We start from the raw sequence: 24,532 nt of genomic DNA, 5'->3' as shown, positions 1-24,532 counted from the left end.
CTAGGTTCTTCAGCAGTCAAAGCTTTAAGGGAGAGTGGCAAAGAGAAAGCCACTGTTGAAGAAAACTCATCAAATCTTAACTAGTTTGCCAAAAGACATGTAGGAGACTCCATAGTCAAATGGAAGAAAGTTATTTGGTCTGGTGAGACCAAAATGATGCTTTTTGGCCATCAGACAAGATGCTGGTGGACACCAAACACTGCACATTACCAAAAACACACCATCCCCACTGTGGAGCACAGTGGTGGCAGCATGCTGTGGGGATGCTTCTGAGCAGCCGGCCCTGGAAGGCTTGGAAAGTTAGAAGGTAAAACGAATGCAGCAAAATATAGGAAACCTCTGGAAGACAATCTTATTTAGTCTTCAAGAGGACTACAACTTTGTAGATGATTTATTTCCTAGCAAGACATGATCTGAAGCAAACAGCAAAAGCTACACAGAAATGGTTTAAAGACAACAAAGTGAATGTTCTGCAGTGGCAAAAGCACAGACCTTATTCCAATAAAGAATTTGTGGCTAGACTTGAAAAGCCTGTTCACCCCTTGATCCCCATGTAACCTGACAGAACTTGATCAATTTTGCCAAGAAGATTGAGGTAAAAATGCAGATGTGCAGGCCTGATTGAGAACTACCCACACAGACTCAGTGCTATGTTTGCAGTTAAAGATGCATCTACTAAATACTGACCTGAAGCAGGAGAATATTTATGCAGTCACTTATTTCAAAGTACCTGTTTCCATTTAATTCACATTATTTTAACATTAAACAGGTCTTTTGGTATTTTTTGTTTGTCAAAAAAACATAATTATATTGACCATATCTGGTTTATAAAACCAATAAAAGGGTAAAACATCCACAGATTTATACTGACTATATTAGAGCATCTGGACAAATGCAGCATTACATGCTAGGTGGTGTCTTACTTTCAAATGCAAAGTATGTACAGTATGCTGAATCAATGGTTACTATGGTGAAATCGGGGAAAAAAGCGATGAAGAAAAACATTTCAAGTTTAGAAAAATACAAAATAGTACATGCTCCTTTATGTTAATTAGACACTTGCAATAATAGCTCATTGTTTCCAAAGAGAATTAGAGAGATCTTAGAGGTTGCTAAATGAGTGAGTTTACTGTCTTATAAAACTACTGAATTGAGAGTAATGAAGGATAGCACTGACATGGCTGATCCAAAGTTGAGACCGCAATTTCAATATGGAGCCCACCGTGGATTGGCTTCAAAAGCAGTTTGAGTCCGCTTATAGTAAGCAGATGGCTGATATCACTCAGGGTTTGTCCAATTCTTTCTACAGTCTATGGTCTCCACCTGATGCATTATTATGTTTACACAAAATGCCAAAACCATTAGCCTGAGCTGAACTCTAGTGCTATTCAACAAATTTACCCAGGCAAGCAGTTTTCAAAGGATCATAGTAAACATATCCTGAGTCTTTTTAAGGATTGCTAATATGAGAAGCATGCTGGAGATAGCATTCAACCCCACAGCGGACCTTAATACCAATTAAGCCTCGGTGTATGTTTGAGTATTTGCATTAGAATGAAGGTATGTGAAATTGTAAATATGTGTGTGTGTATTTTTCTTACTCCTCCTGCCGTAGAATCTTATCCTCCACAGCCTGCAGAGCTGCAGCCAGTGACGCGCTTGTCTCCTCCAGTTTCTGATGCACCAAAGAATCCACACTGAAGTCCGTTGTTGCAGGGGCTGGCTGTGTGACCGCATTCCCCGTCATTCCACTGTCCACTGACACACCCCCAATGGAAGAGCGGGGAGGCTTGACAGGTGGTGGGGTCGGGCTGGGAGTAGCAGGAGTCTGTGGTGTCTGTGGTGTAGTTGGAGTCTGCGGGGTATGTGGACTCTGGGGAGACGGGCTCAATGGTTTGGCGTTTGGCAGACTTGGGATGTTGGAAGGCGGGAAACAAGGGGGGGAGCTGGTCTGTCTGGCCACAACAGAGTGCTTCATAGGGGCAGGAGCTGGAGCCGGTGTTGGGGAAGGAGGGCTCGTCATTGAGTGTATTAGCTTGGCGGGTTTGGGTGCCATAGGTGGGGGCGCAGGTTTGGGTGAGACAGGTGGAGGAATCTTCTTTCCTTCTCCTGTAGAAATAGAAAAGGAAAATAAGAAATTAAAGCTGGATCATCAACAGTTTTTTTAAACTGTTATTATATGCGATAAAGTGACACTAGTCAGTGTGCTTTTAGTATGGTAACACAATATCTGTAGCAGCTTTTCCCAGCCCTATAAAAGTTAGTGTTACTTCATCACCCCAATGTAGTTGCTTACTATGGCTGTGTAAGGCCAAACACATCATGATACAATTGTTCTAGTTCAACATTTTGCTTTTGAACTCAAATAATTATTGATTTAGAAATTTCAGTGATCAAGGATTTCAGTCAGCTCGAATGCTCAAATTCACACTTAATGAACCTGTAAAGTTAAATCCAAGATTTAGATATGTTGGAATACTGTGGCTGTAAACATGTGAAAACCCTGAGCTCCATGTGTGACTGAATTTTGGATTTGATTCTTTGAAGGTTTTTTACCCCTCTCCTGGCTGGGTTTAATTTGGGCAGGGCAAATATATGGAATGGTGACGTCACTGACCCACAATGGGGAATAACCCCACCCCTCTAATGCTTCAGCAATATAAAATCAGGAGAAGTTCATCTCAGTACAGTCTGTTGGTAGCTGTCCCTGACTTCACTGAAAGTTAACAGCCAGTTAAATTCTGTTTTTGGTCATTGTGAGGTAAATTTACCACATCCAACAAATCTCTTCAACTTTGATTGCCTTTGGATCATTTAAAGCATCATAACAGAGAGATTTGAGCCAGGACATGGACTTTGTCTCTTCTCTAGCACAGAGCCAGTTAGCTACACTCTACTCATAATGTCACCGTAAGGTCAAGGGGCAGGCTACTCACATCAGTGTTTGTCTATTTTTCATTTGAACAAGATGCAGTAAGAACAAAGATCTTATCTGATGAAGTTGTGTTTAAATCGATTCTTTTTAAAAAGGCAGACTGGGGCTGTCTCTCTACAAGCAGTTCAGCAGTTTAATACTTCATGATGCTAAATTTTAGTAAATAATCCATTGATAGACAGGTCTAATCCTGCCATGTCTGTCACAATAAAAGCCTCCAATGCTGCGCATCATTGAGGAGTTTTATTTTGGAGAGCAACTTCAGGAAATGTACTGTTTTTAGCAGCAACTTAACAACAAAGACGTCTCAAATGGGAAAGACAGAGACTTAACTTCACATAGTTTAAAAAGTGAGATATAAGGACAACCTGAAGAGTTAAATATAGGATGAGAAAATAAAACTGAGACTTTTTAGCTCTAAACTGTCCGTCTGTCATGACATAAAAGTGATTGTTTCTCTGGTAGCTGACAGAGACAGCCGACAGATCCAGTAGAGATGATTCATCTAGCCAGGTTGAGGCATCTTTTTAAAGAGGATTGTATTTCTCATGAGTGTCTACGGCTCATTCAACCAACACGCCTGAACCATCCTGGAGCAGATTTACGACTAGTACTAGTACTGCTTCATTTTTCATGATTTTGAAGCTTAATTTGATAAACTTGATTTTTTTTTCCTATGAAATTTGGCCTGGTAGATCACAACACATTGACCTGTCACCCAACAACCTAAATACAGATATATTTTTACTTTACATGGTAATGTAAACAATGAAAATTATTTGCTCCACACCAGAGCTATAAAGTTCAGAGACCGAGCAGACAAAATATGAGTCATTTTGGGGTTTTTAAAAAACCTTCCCCCAACCTATGAGACCCTTACTAGTCAGGCCCTGTAACCCCTTTATTGCTCTGCACCAATATCAAGCAAATAACATTGTGCTTGGAAAAAGGAAGTCCTGATTATTGTGCATAAGGTCTCCAAGAGTAGCATGAGCAGCAGGCCCCAAATTGGAATCCCAGAGGCAGACAGCCTTGTCAGTTTAACGACCTCGCCTAAACTTTCCTGTTTGATCAAGTTTATAGTTATGAATGACTTAAATGTACTTTGGCCTATATGCTTCGGTTGGCTTTGTCTGTGAGGGACTTAATAATCAAGCTCCTGTCTCCTCTGCTCTCTGTAAGCATTTGTGTCACATGAATGCATGTTATTGATATGCAATCTTCCACAGAGTTAAGTAAAAGTTGATACAGAACTCCTGCTGCCATAACCTACGACTCTCTCAATGTTAAAATTGTTATTATCAGTCCTAGTTATGGAGCCCAGTGGAAGTACAGGCAGAAAGAATGTTTCTTATTTATTAATTAGTCACCACTCGTTCATATCTCTTTCTTTATCCATCCTTTCTCTCTTCCCACTCTGGTGAACAGCTGACTATGGGCGTTCACTCTCTTAAGTAGTAAACTCATCAGATCCTTCCACTGCCTTGTTTGACTAATCATCATGCAACTGTCATATTTTAAAGCTGTCTTCCTCACTTACACAGTAAGCCTGTGGTTTCAGTGTTGATGCTGCAACCCACCTCCACCCCAGCAGCAAAAGAGATTTTTTGTCAAACAGAATTTAACCCAACTTTAGCTGAGCCCTTCTGGTGCAAGAATTTAGAGGCCACTTTTTGTTTTTATTACCAAAAATTTGCACAAGTAATTGCACCTTATCCTCTTTGATAATAGGATTTTTGGTATATTTCCATGATCCTCACTGTCCCCTGACACACACAGACACACATTTAAACAGTCATACATGTCCATACCTGGGCTTCCAGGCGTCCCAGGTCCAGGAAGGGGGACTCTCTTGTTTGATACAGGCTGAGGAGGGGTCTGTGGGCCTCCCTGTCTCTTGATTTGTGCCATGATAGGCTTTGGGGACACTGGAGGCTTTGGTTTTCTCACTGGGGCACCTTCATTGCCCACTGGAGCTCCTTGATCTGCACTGTTCCTGTGAAGACCAGCAGTCACTTGTGGTTGAGGTTCATGTTGGGGTTGAGGTTGAGGTTGGGGTTGAGGTTGAGGTTGAGGCTGAGGCTGCTCCGTCACTCCAGCATCAGACACTGGGCGGCGTTTCACCGTGCCTGTTTCATTCTGGTAGGACACTGGCTGTGTGGTGTTCGGCTGCCCAGTGCTCACAGGCTCTCCATTATGAGCAGACACATCGGTGTAGCCTTCAGGCTCCTTGTCCCGGCTCTTGGGCCGTCGTTTGACAGTTGATGACTCCTGGAGGGTGAAGTCAGACCCGTTGGGATGGGGTGTTGAGCTGCGTGGTCGTCTCTTTAAGGTTGCTGTGGACTCGGTCCTGGAAACTTCTTCCTGCGGGTAACCTCCATCTCCCTGAGGACCCTCGCCGTCGCCCTGCAGACATACACAAAATACACACTAACGGAAAATTCATACATTCATGACAAGAGGGGATTTTTGCACAAACATTCAAACAACAGAGATAAATGAATAGCACATATAAAGCTCAGAGAATATAGAAGCTATGGATTTACAATACAAAAAAGCACATTTGATTTTAGCACGTAAAATTACATTCATAAATAATGCAGATAGATAGATAGATAGATAGATAGATAGATAGATAGATAGATAGATAGATAGATAGATAGACAAACATATATATAGATAGCTACCTGTCCTTCTCCTTCTCCTCGACCCTGACGGCGGATTGTCAAATTTCCCTCATCTGCAAACGGGAGGTTCTCTGATGAACTGCCACTTCCACCAGAGCTGGGGTGTGGTGAGGACAGAGGGTTTGGTGAGGAGGAATTTACTAGGACAGGGGATTGCTCAGGCTGGGGTTGGGGAGAGGGTAAAGCAGTTGGAGTTGGCTGGTCACGTCTGGCAGCTGCAACAAGCTCACTGACAGGACCACTGATGGTCCTTCGGCGGTTCACCACTTCACCGTCTAGACCAATGGCATCACGTGTTTTTCCCACCTGGTAAAAGCACAGTTATATAATTGCTTAATCATGCTTTAGCTTTATGTATAACTGTAATTGTAGAGAGAAAACGTACTGTAATCATACATTTTTCATACGTATACTACAGTGTTAATTTTGTTAACTAAACTATGTATAAATATGTTAGTCAACTTTGTTGACTACTAGACTGGCTTAAAATAGATCTTGGGTGATAAAAACTTTGACAAAAATGTGTCTAGTTTTATTTAAGGAAACTAAAATAAAGACTTAAATATTAGAGCTGGATCATTGGATGTTTATAATCCAGGATACTTCTCCACTGTGTATATAATTAACAAAAACACAAGCAAAGACTGAATAAAGAGCATGTCAGTTTTTTCCTAAGTACATATTAAATATTATTTTAAGTATTTATAGTACATTGACTAAAATGTGACTAAAACCAAAAGGCATGTTAACCTAAAGACTAAATTCAAAATAGTTGCCAAAATGAACACTGAAATACTTGAGTATAAATTGATTTTTTACCTGCAGGAAATTCTTTTGCAATGCCATTCCTTTGGCTCCTCCCCCAATAGAAGACATCTCCAACATGGCGGCGATGCTCCTTACACTACCTACACTGCTTGTCTCCACAAGCCCAGTCTCCACAGACACTCCCAGGTCACTGGCCCTCCGCTGCTGGTTGTTGTAAGGCACGTCCAGCATCCCTCCTGTGGTGGTGTGAGTGTTCTGCTGTGCACTGGCATCAGTCAGGTTGGAGTTGGAGCTGGAAATGGCAGAGCTAGAGCGTTTGGGAGGAGGTGGTGGTGGGCCTTTTTTCTTCTGCCGCAGAGCAAAGGACTGCGTGTGGTTGCGGCCGACCGTTTTGGTGTCCTGGTTGCGGACAGAGTGGCTGCGGCTGACACGATGGGTCACTGTTGCATATTTAACTCCTTCCCCTCTGACCACCGCAGGGGCCTGAACTCCTACCACCTCTGTTCCTCCTTCTCCACCTCCACCTGCCTTCTCATCACACTCGCCATCTGAGACAGCGTATCGGTTGAGGCTGTGAGCTCGTTTTTTCTGCAGTGCTGAAGGCTCGGCTCCTTCCCCTTCAACTAGCTCAGCCTCTGGTGGGAGGCAGAGAAGTGGAACCTGGGATTGTTGGGTCTCACCCACCTCCATGACCTGTGCGTGTGGATGGTGCTGAGGAGGTGCCTGTTGAACTTGCGGCTGCTGTGGTTGCTGGGGCTGAGGCTGGGGACATGGAGCTCCACGGTGAGTCGGAGATTGAGGTGGGTGAGAGCGTGGTGACTGAGGTCTCTCCCCTTGGATGTACTGGGTGGACGGCTTGTGTTTGGCTTGTGGGGAAGCTGTGCTCTGGACGGAGGAGCTGGAGGAGGAAGAGGAGGTTCTAGTCTTTGTTGGAGTATGGGGGGGTGTGTAGGGAGGTGCAGGCTGGGAGTGGGAGTGACGGTGTTTGCCCTGCGAGGACACACTGCCTCTGTGAGAAGAGGTGCTGCCTTGGCTGCTCTGCTGCCTCATAGTCCGTGCCTCCTTCTTAGGTGGCCCAGCACCGCCCCCTCCTCCACCTGTCCCTCCTGTTATCACCTCATCATGGTCTTTACTGAGGGTGCGAGATCGCTGTGCTTTGCAGACCTCTTGTCCCGGTTGGGTCATGGCAGTCTGTAGTTCTTTGCTTAATTCGCTATCTTGGAAGGTGCCCATCTTTGGAGACATGACCTCTGAAAAAAAGAAAGAAAATATATAATTAAAATGAAAATAATTTCTGATATAAAATATCTATTTGGTGAAATTATTTTTTCTCTTAGGAACATCTCATCAGATAAAGCATGCACACTACTAGCAGTTAAAGGTTAAACCTAACAAAGTATATCATAAGCATTCCTCAGCATACCATCTGGAGGAGGGCCATCCATTGACATGACTTCCTGCTGCTGTGTGATTGGCGGAGGCTTCTTTCGAAGGGAGCCCCGCCCATCAGAAGTGCGCTGCATTTCAGCCAGTCGTTTAACTGCTAACATCAGCTTCTTCTGGTGGCCTGAAACATTAAAAGATTGGTATCACAGGTCTTGTTTTATTTACAAAAGACCCAAATACTTTACATATGTATCTTTTATAAAAATAAAAAACATTAAATTTTTTTACATTATCATTATCAGCAAAAGTAGATCATCTCTCAACTTAATATAAAGCATCAAGTTTCTAAACAGTATGAAATATGTTTTCCAAAAAGGTAAAAAAAATACTAATAAAAACAACTATTATCCTTTATACTTAGCACATTTCACTCCTTGCCACAGATTTCTAAGTCTTAACCTTGGCTCAGTGACTAAAGAGTAGCTAAATAAACTACACAGTTCTTATATCAGTCCATAGTGAATATTTCTTGTGATGATCACTGACATTAATAAACTGCAGTTTTTAATGAGGGTAATGTAGCTATCATAGTGAACGTAACACTGTGCTGAAGTTCGTAAAGCATAGCTGTGGGTCTTACCTAGTTTGGTGATTCCTATTTCCTGCAGGTCCTCCCAGGTGATGTCAGTGATGAATTCAATATTCTCGTAGCCGTTCTGCACTAACACCTGGTGGTACTGACTTAGACCAATAGCAGTTAGCCACTCCTCGAGATTAGCCTAGGAACATCACAAAGATGACTTCTTACCACACTAGCCAACACTGACTTACAGCTTGTCAATAAAAACAGGTCTAGCATCTACACAAGAGCCTATCATTGGGACAATATGGGCTGATTTATAGGTAGAGGCATATATGTTTCAATATACACTGCATTCAGAAAGTATTCAGACCCTTTTTGTTTGTTTTTTTTCAGTTTTATTATGTTGCAGCCTGATGCTTCAGTTGACAAAAAAACAAACAAACAAAAAATAAAAAAACATTTTTATTCTCATTAATCTACACTCAGTACCCCATCATGCCTTCTCCAGATCTGTGCATTGCAACAATCCTGTCTCTGAGCTCTACAGCCTGTTATTTTGACCTCATGGCTCGGGTTTTGCACTGATAGGCATTTTTAGCTGTAAGGCCTTCTATAGAGAGGTCTGTACCTTTCAAAATCATGTCCAATCAATGTAATTTACCACATTTGGACTCCAACCAAGGTGCAGAGCAATCTCAGCAAAGATCAAGAAAAATTGGAGGAACCTGAGCTAAATTTCAAGTGTTGTTGCAAAGGGTCTGAAAACTTGTGCCAATGTGATATTGGCATAAAAAATTTAACAAATTCTAAAATTCTGTTGTCACTTTGTCATGATGGGGTATTGAGTGTAGATTAATGAGAATAAAAATAAAATGTTTCAACTGTAGCATCAGTCTGCAACATAACAAAGCTGAAAATAGTGAAGGCGGTCTGAATACTTTCTGAACGCACACATGTCAATACGAAATCAATCCAAATTAAGAATAAATATTCCTCATACAAATGGTTGTTTAAGAAAGGAGGCTTTACATTTTTATACTTAAAACGACACAAATCCAAGTTATAAGGTCTATTTACGTCAAACTGCATTATTGAAGATCTCTCATTGCCATCTGCCAAGTTGTTAGTCTACAAACTTTTCTATCCACTGTTTGGATCAGATTAAAATCTCTTGTCGGTATGGTATTAGGTTTAACAACTGGTTCCCAAACTCAACCCTGCCTCACCCCCTTCCTCAAAGCTTAAAAAAGTTAAGCACCCCCACTGAAAGAGACATTTCTTTCAAAAATCAGCATCAGTTTTTATTGTTTTATTGATAAAATCCGGAGAAAATAGGTAGGTGAAGCTTTCCTTACCAAATGACCTTTGTATAAAAAAGTATACTGTGAAGTGTACACTAATAGTGGTATGCTTTAATAAGTGTTCTATCATCATTTCATTTGTGCATAATTAATTGTGAAAACTTCAGAGCAGACAAAGCCTTATCCCTCCCGCCAGTCCCACACCCCAGGTTGGAAACCAGTGATCTAGACCATAGTGTTGGTGTGTTTGTGTTTTACTCACAGGTTTCTGCTCAGGTAGCCACTCATTGACACTGAGCTTGTTAATCTCTGATGTCATCTTCTTTCTGTGACCTGGTTTAGTTATTCCAATAGCTGTCAGATCCTACACACACACACACACACACACACAAACACACACATACACATGAAATTAAGATAACAGCAGTGACACACCCAGGATCAGAATGTAAATTAAAGGCATCCCAGGACTCCACTGAACCTCTTTCTGTCTCTCTCTCTCTTCTCAAACACACACACACCCAGTACACACACAACGGCATACTCATGCAGGCACAAACACACACAGTCACGCATAGAGAAAAACTTGCAACACAAAGAAACAAGTGACAGCGTGACATCTGATGGAAGCTTCTGCCAGCTGAGGAGGATAGAGCAGGAATGGAAATGTTCTAAAATAATACACAAAAGCAAGGAAAGCAAAAGCAAATGTCTGCAGTGAAAGAAAGTATCAGTAAGATTTAGCTTGGTTTTTTGTAGATTTAAAATCCAACTCTTCATACTTAGAATCGCCAAAAAAGCTTTTTCTTCATAACAAATTAAGGGAAATAAAAATGACTGGGCCAGATTTATTTAGATTTCTAATCAGTAAACAGTTCCTTGAATCATTCGGTAATTGTCTGATCTTTTTTCTTTCTTTGTATTTCAGTGCTAATTTTGTATGACAAGTACACACTTTGATACAGACAGGAACAATTCTAACACTTGTCTCACAATAACACGCACAAACACATTCCTTGTGTAAGTCAAAAATCATATGCAAAAGCGACACAAAGAGGCCAGGATTTCACTTCTCTGATAACAAAACCCTTTAAGCCAGCTCAGTTCTTACCCAATCAGCATGCATGTTACTAGAAGATACACGCACATATATAAAAAACATACAAACAATTCACATGTGCTGTAAATCATTTGTACGTAGGTGGTCGTGTTGGAGAACATCAGTGTTGTTTCTCAGGGCAGGCAGCAGCAGCAGTGTCGAAGGTGATGAGAGGGTAATGAGACATTTATTTATTCATCCATTGTTAAAGATTTATATTTGGGCATTCTGTGCCTTTATTTGAGTGACAGGACAGTGGATAGAGTAGGAGATCAGGGGGAAAGAGTGGGGAATGACATGCTGGAAAGGAACAGAGGATCAGAGTCAAATCTGAGTTGCATGTTGCGAGGACTACAGCCTGTACAACCTAACTGCAAGGCTAAGTGGAAGTCCAGGATAAAGCTACTTTAATTCTGTTTTTTTATCTTAATTTGTTCTTTTCACATGTTATGCTGTTCTGTTAAATAGTTTGATCTGCTCCTCTAAATATGAAGTTCAAAGAGGACTCCAGCCATTGAATCAGAACTTTAATCAAAAAGAAAAGGCTAAATAAAAGCAGACAGACTGATAAAGCTGAAGAGATATATCTATGTGTCCTTGAGTGCAATTAATTGTAGTTTAAGATTGCCTGTGTAACTTGTTATTTAAAGCTCATTAAGCACTTTTAGACAAGTGAGGGCAGAAAGTTACACTAAACCACTTAAACAAGGAAACTTTATCTCTCTTGTTAGTTGTTAAAGCATTCACCAAGTTCTGTTAAACAGATCAAGGGATTTTTAACACAGCTTTTCCAAGCTGTGTTGGAAGCATACGTTATTTTACTTTGCACACATTTTTTTTTTTTTTTACAAAAAACAAAAACTATCAGTGATAAAATATTAGCCTCCTTTATAAATAACCTTTTTGTTGAGCCATAGCACAAACCACTGTTGTGCAGTGATGTGCTTTTAACTTTTTAATGCTCAAAATTTGTAAAATCAAGATAAAACTGAGGGTTATCTTCCAATTTCCAATCCCAAAACGTCAGCGATGGTTTGAGATGTCCCTCGAGAAAGCATCATGGCAAAAAAGAAATCAGTTTAGACTTGAGAAAAAAAATGTTGATGCTCACGAAGTGGGGGAAGGATGTACAAAGTTGCCACAGCATTTCCAAGTGTCAAGAACTTGACTGAGAAGTATCATCAAGAAATTTAATGAGAGTCACACAGTATAGAACAATTCTGGCAGAGACAGGAAGAGAAAGAGTTCAAAGACTGGAAAGAAAACTAGTGAGAGATGTGTCATAAGACACCAGAACAGCTGCCAAGACACTAGTGATGGACTTAGCCAAGTCAGGAATTGTCGTCTCATCTGAAAAGTTGCAGACCAAGAAAAACTCCACTTCTGCACATAAAACATGTTCAAGAGAAGCTGAAGTATGCTAAAGACAACCTGGAAAAAGATTATTTATACTGGAAGCATGTCCTTTGGTCAGATGTTTGGAGAAAGATGGGAGAGGTGTATAATGCAAGGAACACAGTCCTCACAGTGAAACACACTGGTGGAAGGAATCATGAAGAAGGAGGATATCATGACGACTTTGAAAGAAAACCTCAAGTCAGTAGCAGAACTTGGTCTGGGTCGTCGCTTTGTCTTTCAACTTGACGATGCCCAAACAATACAAGGCTCCTAGTGAAAAACTTTTTCTAGAAGACCAAAGTGAACGTTACTGACTGGCCTGCACAAAGCCCTGACTTGAATCAAACTGAAAATCTGTGGTGTGAACTGAAGACAAAGGTCCATGCCAGAGGACGTCAAATCAGGAGGAGCTTGAGAGATTTGCCAAAGAAGAATGGGCTGGGATTCCTCAGGAGACATGTCTGAGACTTGTTGAAAACAACAACAAACAACTGTAGGCTGTTTTCCAGCAAAAAGGAGACACAACTGACTATTAGAATCAGAGGGGCTAAAAATTTATACCCTGGTAGTTTTTGTTTTTTGTGAAAAAGTTTAGTTTCTATGTGAAATTTAAACAATGGAAGCACCCAAAAATCATTTAACAGCTCTTGGGAAATACTTGGGAAAAACTGAAATTTTTATGGTGGGGTAAAAACTTCATCGTCATCTGTATTAGCCAAAGTTGAGGTGCTATTTTTTTGGTCTTATCAAGATCCCATTAAGTACACAGTATCTTAAAAATACCTTAATATTCCACAAGATAAACTTTGTTCAGAAACTACAGTCTCTGCTCTTAGTGTTTCTTTCTTGGCAGATATTATACACTTGCATAATGACAGTTTACTAACATCTTTTATTTTGAAGGGTACTTATGGATTTTCTGCAAAACAGAATCATCTGATTTTATTATGTGGTACACTCATGACTGTTGAAAAATTACAGTTCTTTACTGTCTTGAAGGAGCTAGATGCAAAATTGAGCAATAAATAAAGTATTATTTTTTTGTTCATTCTCTAAAAAAATATCTTGCAGCATTTTTGCAACTTGCTATGTTCAGTATTCAGACCCAGGTAAATATTTTTAACAGGGGGGAGAGGTTCAACCAGGCAAGGATAAGACAGGGGAAGAAAAGCACAGCTGACATCACTTTATTGGTTCCATGTGCTCATTGAAAATTTTTACACATGCATGTTGCAAACATGAAGTTGAAAAAAAATCAAAGTCGTGCAGACTTGTTTCCACAGTGGTCCTTGGAGATGTCTGTGACCTCTCTGGGGTAAAGGGTAGCTGGGTAGTGGGGTTCAGTAGCCTTACCTCAGGGGTCATTCGGCTAATGGTGGGCAAGTCATACCCAGCACCCAGGAAGTTTGGAGCGTAGACCTGCAGCTGAAAGTCGCTCAGCCATTGGACAACGGCCTCTGAGCTCTACGGGAGAGAAGACAGGGGGCATGCTGTCACTGGCTCCATGTCTGCTTCTTTAACAGCCAATTTTTCTCAGCAGGGCCAAGCAGGGCCAAACAGACGGTACATTCTGGAAATGGTAAGATCTATTCAACTTATTCTCTTGTCAGAAAAACCATACCAATATCAGGAAGACAGTTTTTTTAAACAAACCCAGCTGGCGTCTATCAAATTCTGTCCTCATTGACCCTGCTTGGCCCTGAATGGAAAACCAGGCTAAAGTAAGGAAGAAGAAAGGCCCTGTCTGAAGTATTTTTGATGCTACAGCCACAGATGAAGTTTAGAAATATTAGTCTACTTTTTGTTTGAAACTTTACAGCTTAAAGGTAAGGATAAAGTGTAACTTATTTCTTTACTCTATAAGAAGTAACAGCAACAATCACTTTATTAATGTTGAGACAACTGTTAATAATCTCATGAAGAGTTTTAAACACACACATACACACTTTCACAGTAAATCTCTCCTCAAATACTCTCACAAAAGTAATTCTCCTTTTCTTACATTTGTAGATTTTGGTCCAAGATATTGAGCCCCATCAGAAAAGACCAACAAAAAACCCTGAAGGCTCCTTTAGGCTCTACATTTGAAATGCATGCAGTCGAAATGAGCTTTCCGTCCATACTCCGTGTTCTTTTCTTCCACATTCCTGCACGTTCTTTTGAAGCTCAAAGTTTTCGATCGAAAGATGCAAAACTACTGCAAATATGAGGGCAGAGTTGAGCAATGGCTGAATTTGCTTAACTTTTTCAGGGCATTTTGCTGGATATAGTGTGAGTTGTTACAAACTACAGATGAATATTAGACAGCGACTTCCAGTAGATTAATTTTTTAACATTCACCAAGTGTAGTAACAGCAGTATCATCTGAAACACACTGATTTGTTTTTGTACATAAAGGAAGCATAAATGAGCCTTAAACTGTTGATAATAAACTGGATCATTTAGTTGTATTCAAACTATGTTTCATGCATCCCCCAAAAAGACTATATAATTGTATTTAAATTGAATTACCAAAATTTCAGCAACTTTACTATTTTGCTTTGACAATCCTAAGACCTGGCTGAGCTTGAAAGTGAGGTGTTTTAAACATAAGCGAACTGAGGGGGTGGTTAATGGGGCTTAAGCCCCAAATGTTTTATCAAAAGCCCTGAATCATTTGGGTTGGTTAAAAGTATGTTGCTTATGTATGCTATGATATATGGATGCAAAAAAATAATTAGTGCTAAACAATTGGGCTTTGCAGATCACAACATGGAAATTTAATTCTTAGAGTCAAACATAATTACAAAAAAAATCTGATCATTTTTATCATTGACAACATATGCACTCACTTCAGTATAAAATTACTTTTAACATTTCTCCAAAAAAAAAGCCTTTTTGTGAATTAATCATACCTGTAACCCCATACTGTATGTTGTTTATGTTCTTTGAAAATACACAACTCCAGTTGTTATCTTTTACAACAAATTCCTGCTCTACCTATGCAAAACCTAAAAAAGAAATATCAGACACTCTTAGGTGGCAAAGGGAAGATTATTGAACTTGGAGGTTCAATATTTTAGAATGATATTGACACCTTTAGAACATTAGATTAAGAAAAAATATGTAAGCACTGAGGATTTTTTTGCCCAAATGATGCTTAGATTTGTTGCTATTCTAAATTTGTGTTTCAGATTGTGTGAAAAAAAAAAATTCACACAAATGCCAAATAGGAAAAAAAAAAGAAAAAAAAGAAAGTAAAAAAAAAATCTGGGAAAACGACTCCCTGGACTGTTGTTTGTTTGGGTTTAACCCCAGATATTTAACAATTCTGGCTCTGTCCCTGGTTTTAAATATTTATCATCTGATCATTATGCACTACATTACATATTTTATGTTTATTGGTAACACTATTAATATGCTTTAAATAATCTAAAGCTAGGTAGCACTCATAGAGTTCAGATGATAAATCTCTGTAGATTAATTATGAGAAGCACACACTTTCTTTTTGTAACGGTATAATCTGAAACAATACAGTTTCCAAAGTTTGCAAGTTGTTTTAAGTTTCAGATCCTGAAACCCCTGAATATCTAATGAGTTTGTTACACTTGTATTGTCAAACTGCCCTCCATTGTAAGGTTTCACCTTTCCATTCCAGCTCTTACAGTCTATGTGTTTAAGTTTTTTAAACAAGACAGCGAACCCTAATCTATACTGGATCACATAGCCATGGGAGTAATACTGACTAACACTTTACACAGCATCATCTGCCATCAGAGGATGTGAAAAGTGAATGTTCTTAAAAGTGCTTGGTGTGATTGGAGCTCAGAAAAGATCTGTCTACATACACTGACATATTGAAAGAGCTTTTCACTTTTGACTGGGAAACACTTCCAGCAAACAAATATTTTATAGCAAGCAATTTACTCATGCTACTCCTCTATCTGGGCTCAGACTTTTCAATTACTGTTAGGCAGAACTGCTGTCCTTAGTTGCCTCTTTTACCACAGTAAGACCATAATTATAAATGGAAAATCTTGTATTAAAGACTTGAGATGTATGACTGAGTCCAGACAATCAGCGTGTAAACGCTTACTGATTTATTACACCAGACGTGACAAGGAGTCAGTTTGAAGTAGACTTGCACAGACTTTTACAACCAGAGGTTAATTAGAATTGTCTTTAAAAACAGAAGAAATGTACCTCTTTTTTACACACTTTCTATTTTTCTTTAAAACCATGCATCCCTACAATCTGTCTCCATTCTGGTGCTTCATTTTTGTCTCATCTTCTCCTTACACCATGCTCCTCCTCCTCCCACCCACACTGACCCTCATGGCTAACTGGTTTTCCCTCCCATCTTCCATCCACTTTACCCCGCTGAGGGAAATATTAGGACGATGGGTACTAAGGAATCAGGACTGTTGCAAACAGATGGCAGTGAGAACAGGGCTTATATGACAGCACACAAATGTGCGCACACACAGAGACACACACACACTTGTACTGAAGGCAAGCAATGCAAACACAACCACAACCACCTGCTATTTAAATATGCTGATTGTTTTACCAAGCCTGAAATTATTATACAATGAGAAATGAACCTCAGAGTTATCCCACACATATACACACACACTACAGTAAATAACAGCTTACTGTACATGATGTAAGCTCAGATTTCACACTTCCTGTGTGGAGCTAGTCAGCCCACAACAGTCACACTGCTGAGCACCTGCCCTCACACACACTCACTGATATCTAGAGTTAAGATTGCCTGAGGCACGCCTACCAACCATTAATCAAGAGACATTTTTCTCTGCAAAAGAAGGAAAATACTGCAATGGAAGAATAAAAGCTGCAACTAAAAGGAGCGAGTAAAGATGGAGAGCAGGTAGCAGATAAACAAGAGATGAACAGGACTCTGTCGTTCACACACTCTTCATCCACATACTCACACAGGACCAAGCAGCATCTCCCATTCACACACTCACCGTGTCATGGCTGCATCCGAACACTCGCAGAACAGACGAGGCGAGTTGGGAGAGAAACCGCTGGGACATCTTGTTATGTGTGTGTATATTAAACTGTATGGTGTGACTGTTTGTGTGTGTGTAGTAAAGTGAGAGGACTGTGGTTGAGGTGACTGTGGAGCTACATTGTCATCATGCTGCACTAAGATGTTGATAGTGATGATCAGCTGTCTGTGACTCGTGAGTGTTTGTATGAAAGAGGGAGAGAGGACTGAATTTCTGAAATTTGGGACTGTCCTACCTTCCCCTCGCCTGGCCCCTCCCCCTTCCTGCTTGCCGTGGCATCATAAGGTGGCGCCTCGTGAAGAGGACAGCCTGATTGGCTGGATGTCCGAGAGGAGCTGGCAGAACCTGCTGGGAGAAATATTATTGGCCAATTTTTAAATGTCGCCTTATCATTGCACACTTAGGATCAATCAACAGATGGGGTTCCTTGTCGTACACTCGGACCTCTCCACCAATCAACTCAAGTTTCCTTTTTTCCTTTCATTTTGAACGAATCACAGGATTTCTTTACAAGACATATAAAGTGTTAACCAATCAAAGCCTTCTACACTTCCTCCTACATCCCCTGCCTTGGCCATCTGTCTGCTAAACCAGCCAAGATGTGTGTGTATACAAGACTGTTTGTGAGAAGTCATATACATACATAACAATTTCAAAACACCAACGGATTAGGACTCTTATTTTTATAGCACAACTTTTTTATCTTGTGTTTAATCTTTTTTTTTTAACAGTTTCAATACGTTTCATTCTTTTCGGCATTTCCATGTCACTTACATGGGGGACAGTTGGCAAATATGGGCTAGTAGGTCTAAGTGCTCCCTTTCTTATGTAATGAAAATGAGAAAATGAAAACTAAGTACTTGCAACTGATTGTTTTAAATGTTGGGGGAACCCATGGCAGCAACAGAACCTAAAAGTTACAAGAAAAACACAATATCTCTAAATGGGGCTATCTTTTAAAGCCAAAGCACTGTAGAATTTTGTTGCATTTATTTTCATTGTGTCAGTGAGTGCTAGGGGCCATTGCTCATTTGCTTTGGACTAATGACTAAACTGCAACTTTACAAACTGTAAAAAACTAAGAAACTAAGTTAGCATCTCTTAAGCTAAGAAACAGTTTAAATTCGTAAGTAAAATTGCAGGTTTTTAAAGTTAAAAGTACAACCCAATTCCAAGAGAAAGTTGTGCTGTGATAAAAGTAAACAAAAACAGAATGCATGACTTGCAAATTTCATAAACCCATATTTTATTCACAGGAGAACATAAACAACATATTGCATGTTAAAACTGAAAAATATTTAGCCCATTTGATTTTAATGTCAGCAGCAACATGGCTGGGTATAAAAGGAACTTTTTAGAGAGGTGGGTAGAGGTTCACCAGTCTGTGAAAAACTGTCTAAAATAGTGGAACAATTTTAGAAAAATATTCCACAACATAAAATTGTAAAGAATTAGAATATCTCATATCTACAGTACATGATGTCATCAAAAGATTCTGAAAATCTGGAGAAATCTCTGTGCACAAGGAACAAGGCCAAAGGCCTTGGATGTTTGTGATCTTGGGTCCCTCAGATGGCACTGCGTTAAAAATGCACAATTCTGTACCAGAAAATCACTGCATGGTCTCAGAAACTCTTCAAGAAATCACTGTCTGTCAAAATAGTTTGCAGTGTCATCCACAAATGCAAGGTAAAGCAGGATCATGTAAAAAGAAGCCATATGTGAACATGATCCAGAAATGCTGCTTTCTTCTCTGGGCTGAAGCTCATTTAAAATGGACTGAGGCTTAATAGAAACCTGTTGCATGGTCAGAAAAATCAAAATTTGACATTCTTTTTGGAAACCATGGGTGTCCTGAGGTCTATAGAGTAGTGGGACAATCCAACTTGTTATCAGTGCACAGTTCAAAAGCCTGCATCTTTGATGGAAAGGGGTTGCATAGTGGAAAGGCACTGTCATTGCTGAAAGTATACAGAGCTTTTACAGCAACATGTGCTCCCATCCAGACAATTTCTCTTTCAGGAAAGGCCTTGCTTATTTCAGCAACACAATGATAAACCACATACTGCATCCATCAAAACAGCATGGCTTCACAATAGAAGTCAGGGTACTGAACAGGCCTGCCTGCAGTCCAGATCTTTCACCAATAGAAAACATTTGGCACATCATAAAAAAGTCAAAGCAAAGAAGATTGATGACCAAGTAGAATGCTACAACAGAAAAGAATGGGACAACATTCCTCTCCTAAACTTCTGCGACTGGTCTCCTCACTTCCCAGATGTTTACAGACTGTTATTAAAAGAAGAGGAGATGCTACACTATGTATTGGTAAACATAGATCTGTCTCAATTTTTTTGATATATGTTGCTGCCATCAAATTCAAAATCAGCTAATGTTTTAACGAAATGGTAAAATGTCTCAGTTTCAACATCTGATGTGTTATATTAGTTCTATTGTTGATAAAATAAGAGTTTATGAGATTTTCAAATCATTGCACAGCACCCAAATGTTTTTGGAGTTGGGGCTGTACTACCCTCACATTGCTAATTTGGTTAGCCTTTGAAATGCCTTCATCATCAGAAAGCAAACATACCCCCCACACACACCTGTATAATAATGTAACACTTGTTGCTTCCTAAATGTTCTAACATTTCTAAGTCAACTCATAGTGACCATGTATAACTGAAACACAGACAGAATGATCTGTTGCTCTGACTCAGGTCCTACCTGCAGGCTGATCCACAGACTTGGACTCCATCAGATGTTCCTTGGCTTTAGCAGACTGGGACAAGACTGTGGCTAGAAGCTGCAAACACATACAGTCCACACACATGCATACACATTAAAAGGCATGTAGCCATTTAAGTATGGCTCATTTATGAAGAAAACAGTTTTAACTTCTCTGAGCAGTTGAACAAGTTGTGGGTGTAGGATGTAATGTTACTAAGTTCTAGGAGCTAACATGTTAGGCTGGCAGTGTTTCTCCATGTGTATAAACATAAGCAAACATGGTTTCACACTTGCTGCCTAGTAACACTTAAACAATCCAGTAGGCTTGCTTGACAAGCAAGGCTTCACCAGCTCTGAACAGTCAGTGACTGTGCTCTAAGTGAGAGTAGGTTCAGGTGTGGTAACCAGATAGATGACTTTCAGGAGAGGCACATAGTAACAGGAGTCATTTTGTATTTCCTTTGAGCAAACCTTTGAAACAAAAATGTCATTTCTTAATCAACAAGATCTAAGATGAGATAAATCTCTGCAAGAAAAGCTTAAAAAAAAAAAAAAGGTTACTTTACAGGATATTTTCCAGGACCTTTGAAAAGTGCCTCACTTGCAGCTTCCTTAAAGGCCACTTGCTGAAAATATATATGTGCCTAACTAGATAAAAATGTGCATGTATTTAAGAGCGTTTTGAAGCACAGAAATGAATTATTGGACATCCTACAATACCAAACAAATACAGAAATAGATTAAGTTTTGAAATGTTAAAACTTAAAGGTTTTATGAAACAAATCTTTCTGTCTTTGACTGCTGTTGTAGGTTTGTGTGCATATGTTTTCATTCAATTAAGCACCTGAGATATTTGTAGCTCCAGATAAACTGATTTGGATAAGTGGTAGTTTACAGAGAACCTGCATCTCTCTCACTGAGAGCCAGGTATACTATTTATACAATTTCACACAGTGGCTGTAATCTTGTTCACAAGAGCAGAGAAAACAACTTCCCACCCCCATTCTAAGATTTCTCTGTGATAAAATTATACAGATATGACTCAACCATGATGCAGGTTGGTAAAAATAAAATATTCATGCTTTGCCATGTTTGCCTACCACACAGGTCATGCAAAAAATCTTATAATGCTGGTTTTATAAATGGGTGTTAAAGCAGTCTTTTCTGATGCATACCATGGACATCAGGACAGTGGTCATTTTGTTGGTTGTTACAACTGACAACCTTTTTTCTTCCCATGAGGACGACAAGACTAAGATTAGCTTTAACTAGATCTCTGATAATACCTGTGCCAAAAAGTAAGCTTAGTTTTCACCAAGAATGACACTGAAATGTTGGTGCTGGACTGTTGAAAATTTAAAATCCATGATATTTCTCCACTGTGTGTAAACTCAGCTCTGCATGCTGCTGGTAATAACATACAGACTCATGAAACCCATTGTAGCTGCAGGACAGTCTTCTCCATCATCTTTGCTCATGGCAGCTGTGACAAACACACCCAAAAATTGTACCAACTTCTGTTAGTTAAAAATTCCAATCCAATGTTGAAATCCATGTTGAAACCAGCAGGATAAAACTAAAAGAGGCAACATGTAACAATTTGAAACAAACATGGCTGCAAATTCTGCTGCACTGAAGGTTCCCAAGAGCACATTATTCTCAATGGAAGAAGTTTGGCACACTGGGACTCCTCCAAGAGTTGGTCACCTGGTGAAATTGAGCAATCAGGGGAGAAGGGCCTTAGTGAAAGTGGCGACCGAGACCAGGATGGTCACTCTGATTAAGCTCCAGAGATCCTGTGTGGAGATTTGACATTTCCAGTAGGACATCCATCACTGCAGCCCTCCACCGATCTGGGCTTTATGGCAGAGTGGCTAGACAGAGGCCTCTTCGCAGTGCAAAACACATGAAAGCCCGCTTGATGAAACAAAGATTGAATTGTTTATCCATAACTTTAAGCATTATGCCAGGAAGAGACCAGGCACCGCTGCCCAATACCATCCCAACAATGAAGCACAGTGGTGGCAGTGTCATGCTGTGGGGGAGATTTTCAGCAGCAGGGACTGAGAGACAAGTCAGGGTTGAGGGAAAGTTGAATGGAGCCCTGACTTGGACCCTATCGAAGATCTCTGAAGAGACCTGAAAATGATTACCCACCGATGATGCCCATTCACTTTGACTGAGCTTGAGACGATTTGCAAAGAAGAATGGCAGAAAATCCCCAAATCCAGGTATGCTAGCTTGTTGCCTCATATTCAGAAACACTGGAGGCTGCCAAATGTGCTTCAACTTAGCACTGAGTAAAGGGCTGGAATGCTTATGCCAATGTGATATTTCATTTTTTTTTTTTTTTTAAAAACTACAACTAAAACTTAATTTGAAATTGTGTGTGTGTGTGTGTGTGTGTCACCAAAATCAACACAAATTAAAAGATCCCAAATGTTCTTTAACAATGGTAAACTTAACAGTGATACAAATTATGCAAAATTGCAATTTGCTTAAGCTAAGTCATTTGCATGATTCGCTTTTCCCAGCACATATCTAAATATAATCCTTCTGTGGGTTGACTCAGAATATAAACCACCATGTGTTCATTTTATTTCCCTTTTGCTTTGGCATTATTGTAAACTGTTATGTGTGTTTGTGTCTTACCTTAACCCCTTCGGCCTGTGCGTGGAGGATGTGTGCAGCACTGCCGGCACTCTGACCGCTGCCTGATGACCTCACACTGGTGACACTGCCAGAGCTACCCACACTACTGCGATCTCCACCTGCAATATACACACACACGCACGCATACACAACACAAAGATACGCACATTTGCAAGCACACACACAAACATACACACAAACATACGAATGCATAGACATGCATTCAAACATGCATGCAACCGCACAAACGATACAAATAGATTTTTTTCGCAAACAAATGCACACATGCAACAACCAGATGGATGCATACATTCATACACACAAAGCACACACACAGGCACACACACATTGAGTGGTTTAGCTGATTTTCAAAGCAGTGTGGTAACAGATGTGACTCTCCACTGAAATGCACTGGGCAGCGTGTGGCTGACTGGATGGACAGAATGGACTGACTGACAGAAAAGTTGATGGATGACTGAGCGACTAACACAGTGGTGGAGGAGACAGGACAAACCTTTTACTTTTACACACAACCCTCACACATACCAGTTCTCTGTCCCTTCCCCTTCCTTTTCCTTTCTTTTCCCTGTCTCTTTCATCCAGAAGATCTCCATACATCCAGTTAGAAAGACACACAGATTGTTGACCAATGCAGATGGCTGCAGTCCTACACAGAGGGCCACTGAGCTCAACTAAGCTTTAGATGGAGGGATAAGCAGGACATGGGGTCTGTCAGGAGCAGGTCAAAGAGTATCTGAGAGCCTTCCAAGCATATTATTTTATAGGTCAAAGAAACTGATGGATACTCTGGGGGACACTTGCCGGCTGTGCCAGGCTGAAAAGTCCTGTTTTTACTGCATCAGATACTATTTGACCCCTGGTCAGACCTTAAGGAGTCAGGGACTGAGGGCTCAGCGCAGCGCGGCTTAGTTACCTGCCACGGGCTTGCGCAGTACCCAGATCTCTTCGTTGGAGCCTCCATGGGGCCCGCTGGATGGGGAGGGAGAGCTGTGAGGACTTGCCTCTGAGCCGCGACAACCTTTAACACAGAACACCACTGTTAGCCGCTAACCGACCCTAAACTGGCGCTGGAGGCTTTCTGTCTTCTTGCTATCATCAACCAGCATCTTAAGCATAAATGATTGATGTTTTTATAAACTTTTAGGGGATAAAGCTGGTCAAATTTCAGTAACAAACTTTTACTTAATGAATTAAAAAGTTAAAGTCGCAAAAGTGCTCAATTTCTACACAGCAAAAAGATGCAGTTTCACATTTTGGTGCCGTATTTAGCATTAATTTGTGTAGTGCTGTCAGAATTTCAAATTAATTTCAACTGATTAATCACAGGGGGGGAAAATGTGATTAAAAAAATGTATGCTGTTGTTTTATCACACTCTTTGATTGGAACACATGCAAAAATTCTCTTGCTCTTAATTATTATAATTTTATGGATAAAATCCATATTTCACTGATTAACAGCATCCTAGATTGACCAGTAAGTGGACAAGCTCCCCTTTGTTAGTGTCATATTTAAATCTACCAGTAATCAAATTATCGACATATGAAATATAGCCATTGATTAATTAAAAAGCCTATAATTAATTACATTCTTTTTTAATGGACTGACAGCACCAACATAGTGTGTTTAAACCTTTCTGCTGAAGGTCAGTGAAGTATTTACTCTCCTTTGATCTTTAAAGTCAAGATCATCTCTTGAGAAAAAAATGTTATGATATTCTACACTATGTCCACAAGCTAATTAATAATTTAATAGGCAAAACTGAAAGCTGTGAATTCGTAGTTATTTCCCCAATGAGACTAAAATGATCTGGCTGGCTAAAATTTGGTAATAGTTCTATTTTGGTTCATGATTGTCAGACCCCTTTAACACAGTAACTATTTGATCAATTGTCCCTATAGTGCAAGTTAGCTCAAACTGCCATTTACCCTATTTTACCCCATTTTTACATCTTGTTTT

The 24,532-nt window shown here is 40.0% G+C and overlaps 1 protein-coding gene across 8 annotated transcripts in view; it reads right to left on the bottom strand.

The window, feature by feature from the left end:
* The window catches only part of caskin1 (CASK interacting protein 1), a 144,105-nt gene that overhangs the window by 4,843 nt on the left and 114,730 nt on the right, over positions 1 to 24,532 (bottom strand). For 2 of the 8 annotated variants that reach the window (XM_041817028.1, XM_041817034.1), the window contains 12 exons: positions 23,489 to 23,593; positions 22,555 to 22,673; positions 19,900 to 19,978; positions 17,408 to 17,520; positions 13,511 to 13,621; positions 9,923 to 10,024; positions 8,417 to 8,555; positions 7,814 to 7,957; positions 6,442 to 7,640; positions 5,623 to 5,928; positions 4,747 to 5,365; positions 1,602 to 2,109 (listed from right to left, as the gene is read on the bottom strand). In XM_041817028.1, coding sequence (XP_041672962.1) covers positions 1,602 to 2,109; positions 4,747 to 5,365; positions 5,623 to 5,928; positions 6,442 to 7,640; positions 7,814 to 7,957; positions 8,417 to 8,555; positions 9,923 to 10,024; positions 13,511 to 13,621; positions 17,408 to 17,520; positions 19,900 to 19,978; positions 22,555 to 22,673; positions 23,489 to 23,593 — 3,544 coding nt within the window. The remainder of the gene's footprint in view (positions 1 to 1,601; positions 2,110 to 4,746; positions 5,366 to 5,622; positions 5,929 to 6,441; positions 7,641 to 7,813; positions 7,958 to 8,416; positions 8,556 to 9,922; positions 10,025 to 13,510; positions 13,622 to 17,407; positions 17,521 to 19,899; positions 19,979 to 22,554; positions 22,674 to 23,488; positions 23,594 to 24,532) is intronic. The other 6 variants (XM_041817031.1, XM_041817035.1, XM_041817030.1 and 3 more) reach the window with 5 other exon arrangements.

Source organism: Cheilinus undulatus, linkage group 21 (assembly GCF_018320785.1).
Source record: "Cheilinus undulatus linkage group 21, ASM1832078v1, whole genome shotgun sequence".
Lineage (NCBI taxonomy): Eukaryota > Metazoa > Chordata > Actinopteri > Labriformes > Labridae > Cheilinus > Cheilinus undulatus.
This window is presented reverse-complemented; position numbering and strand designations above follow the sequence as displayed.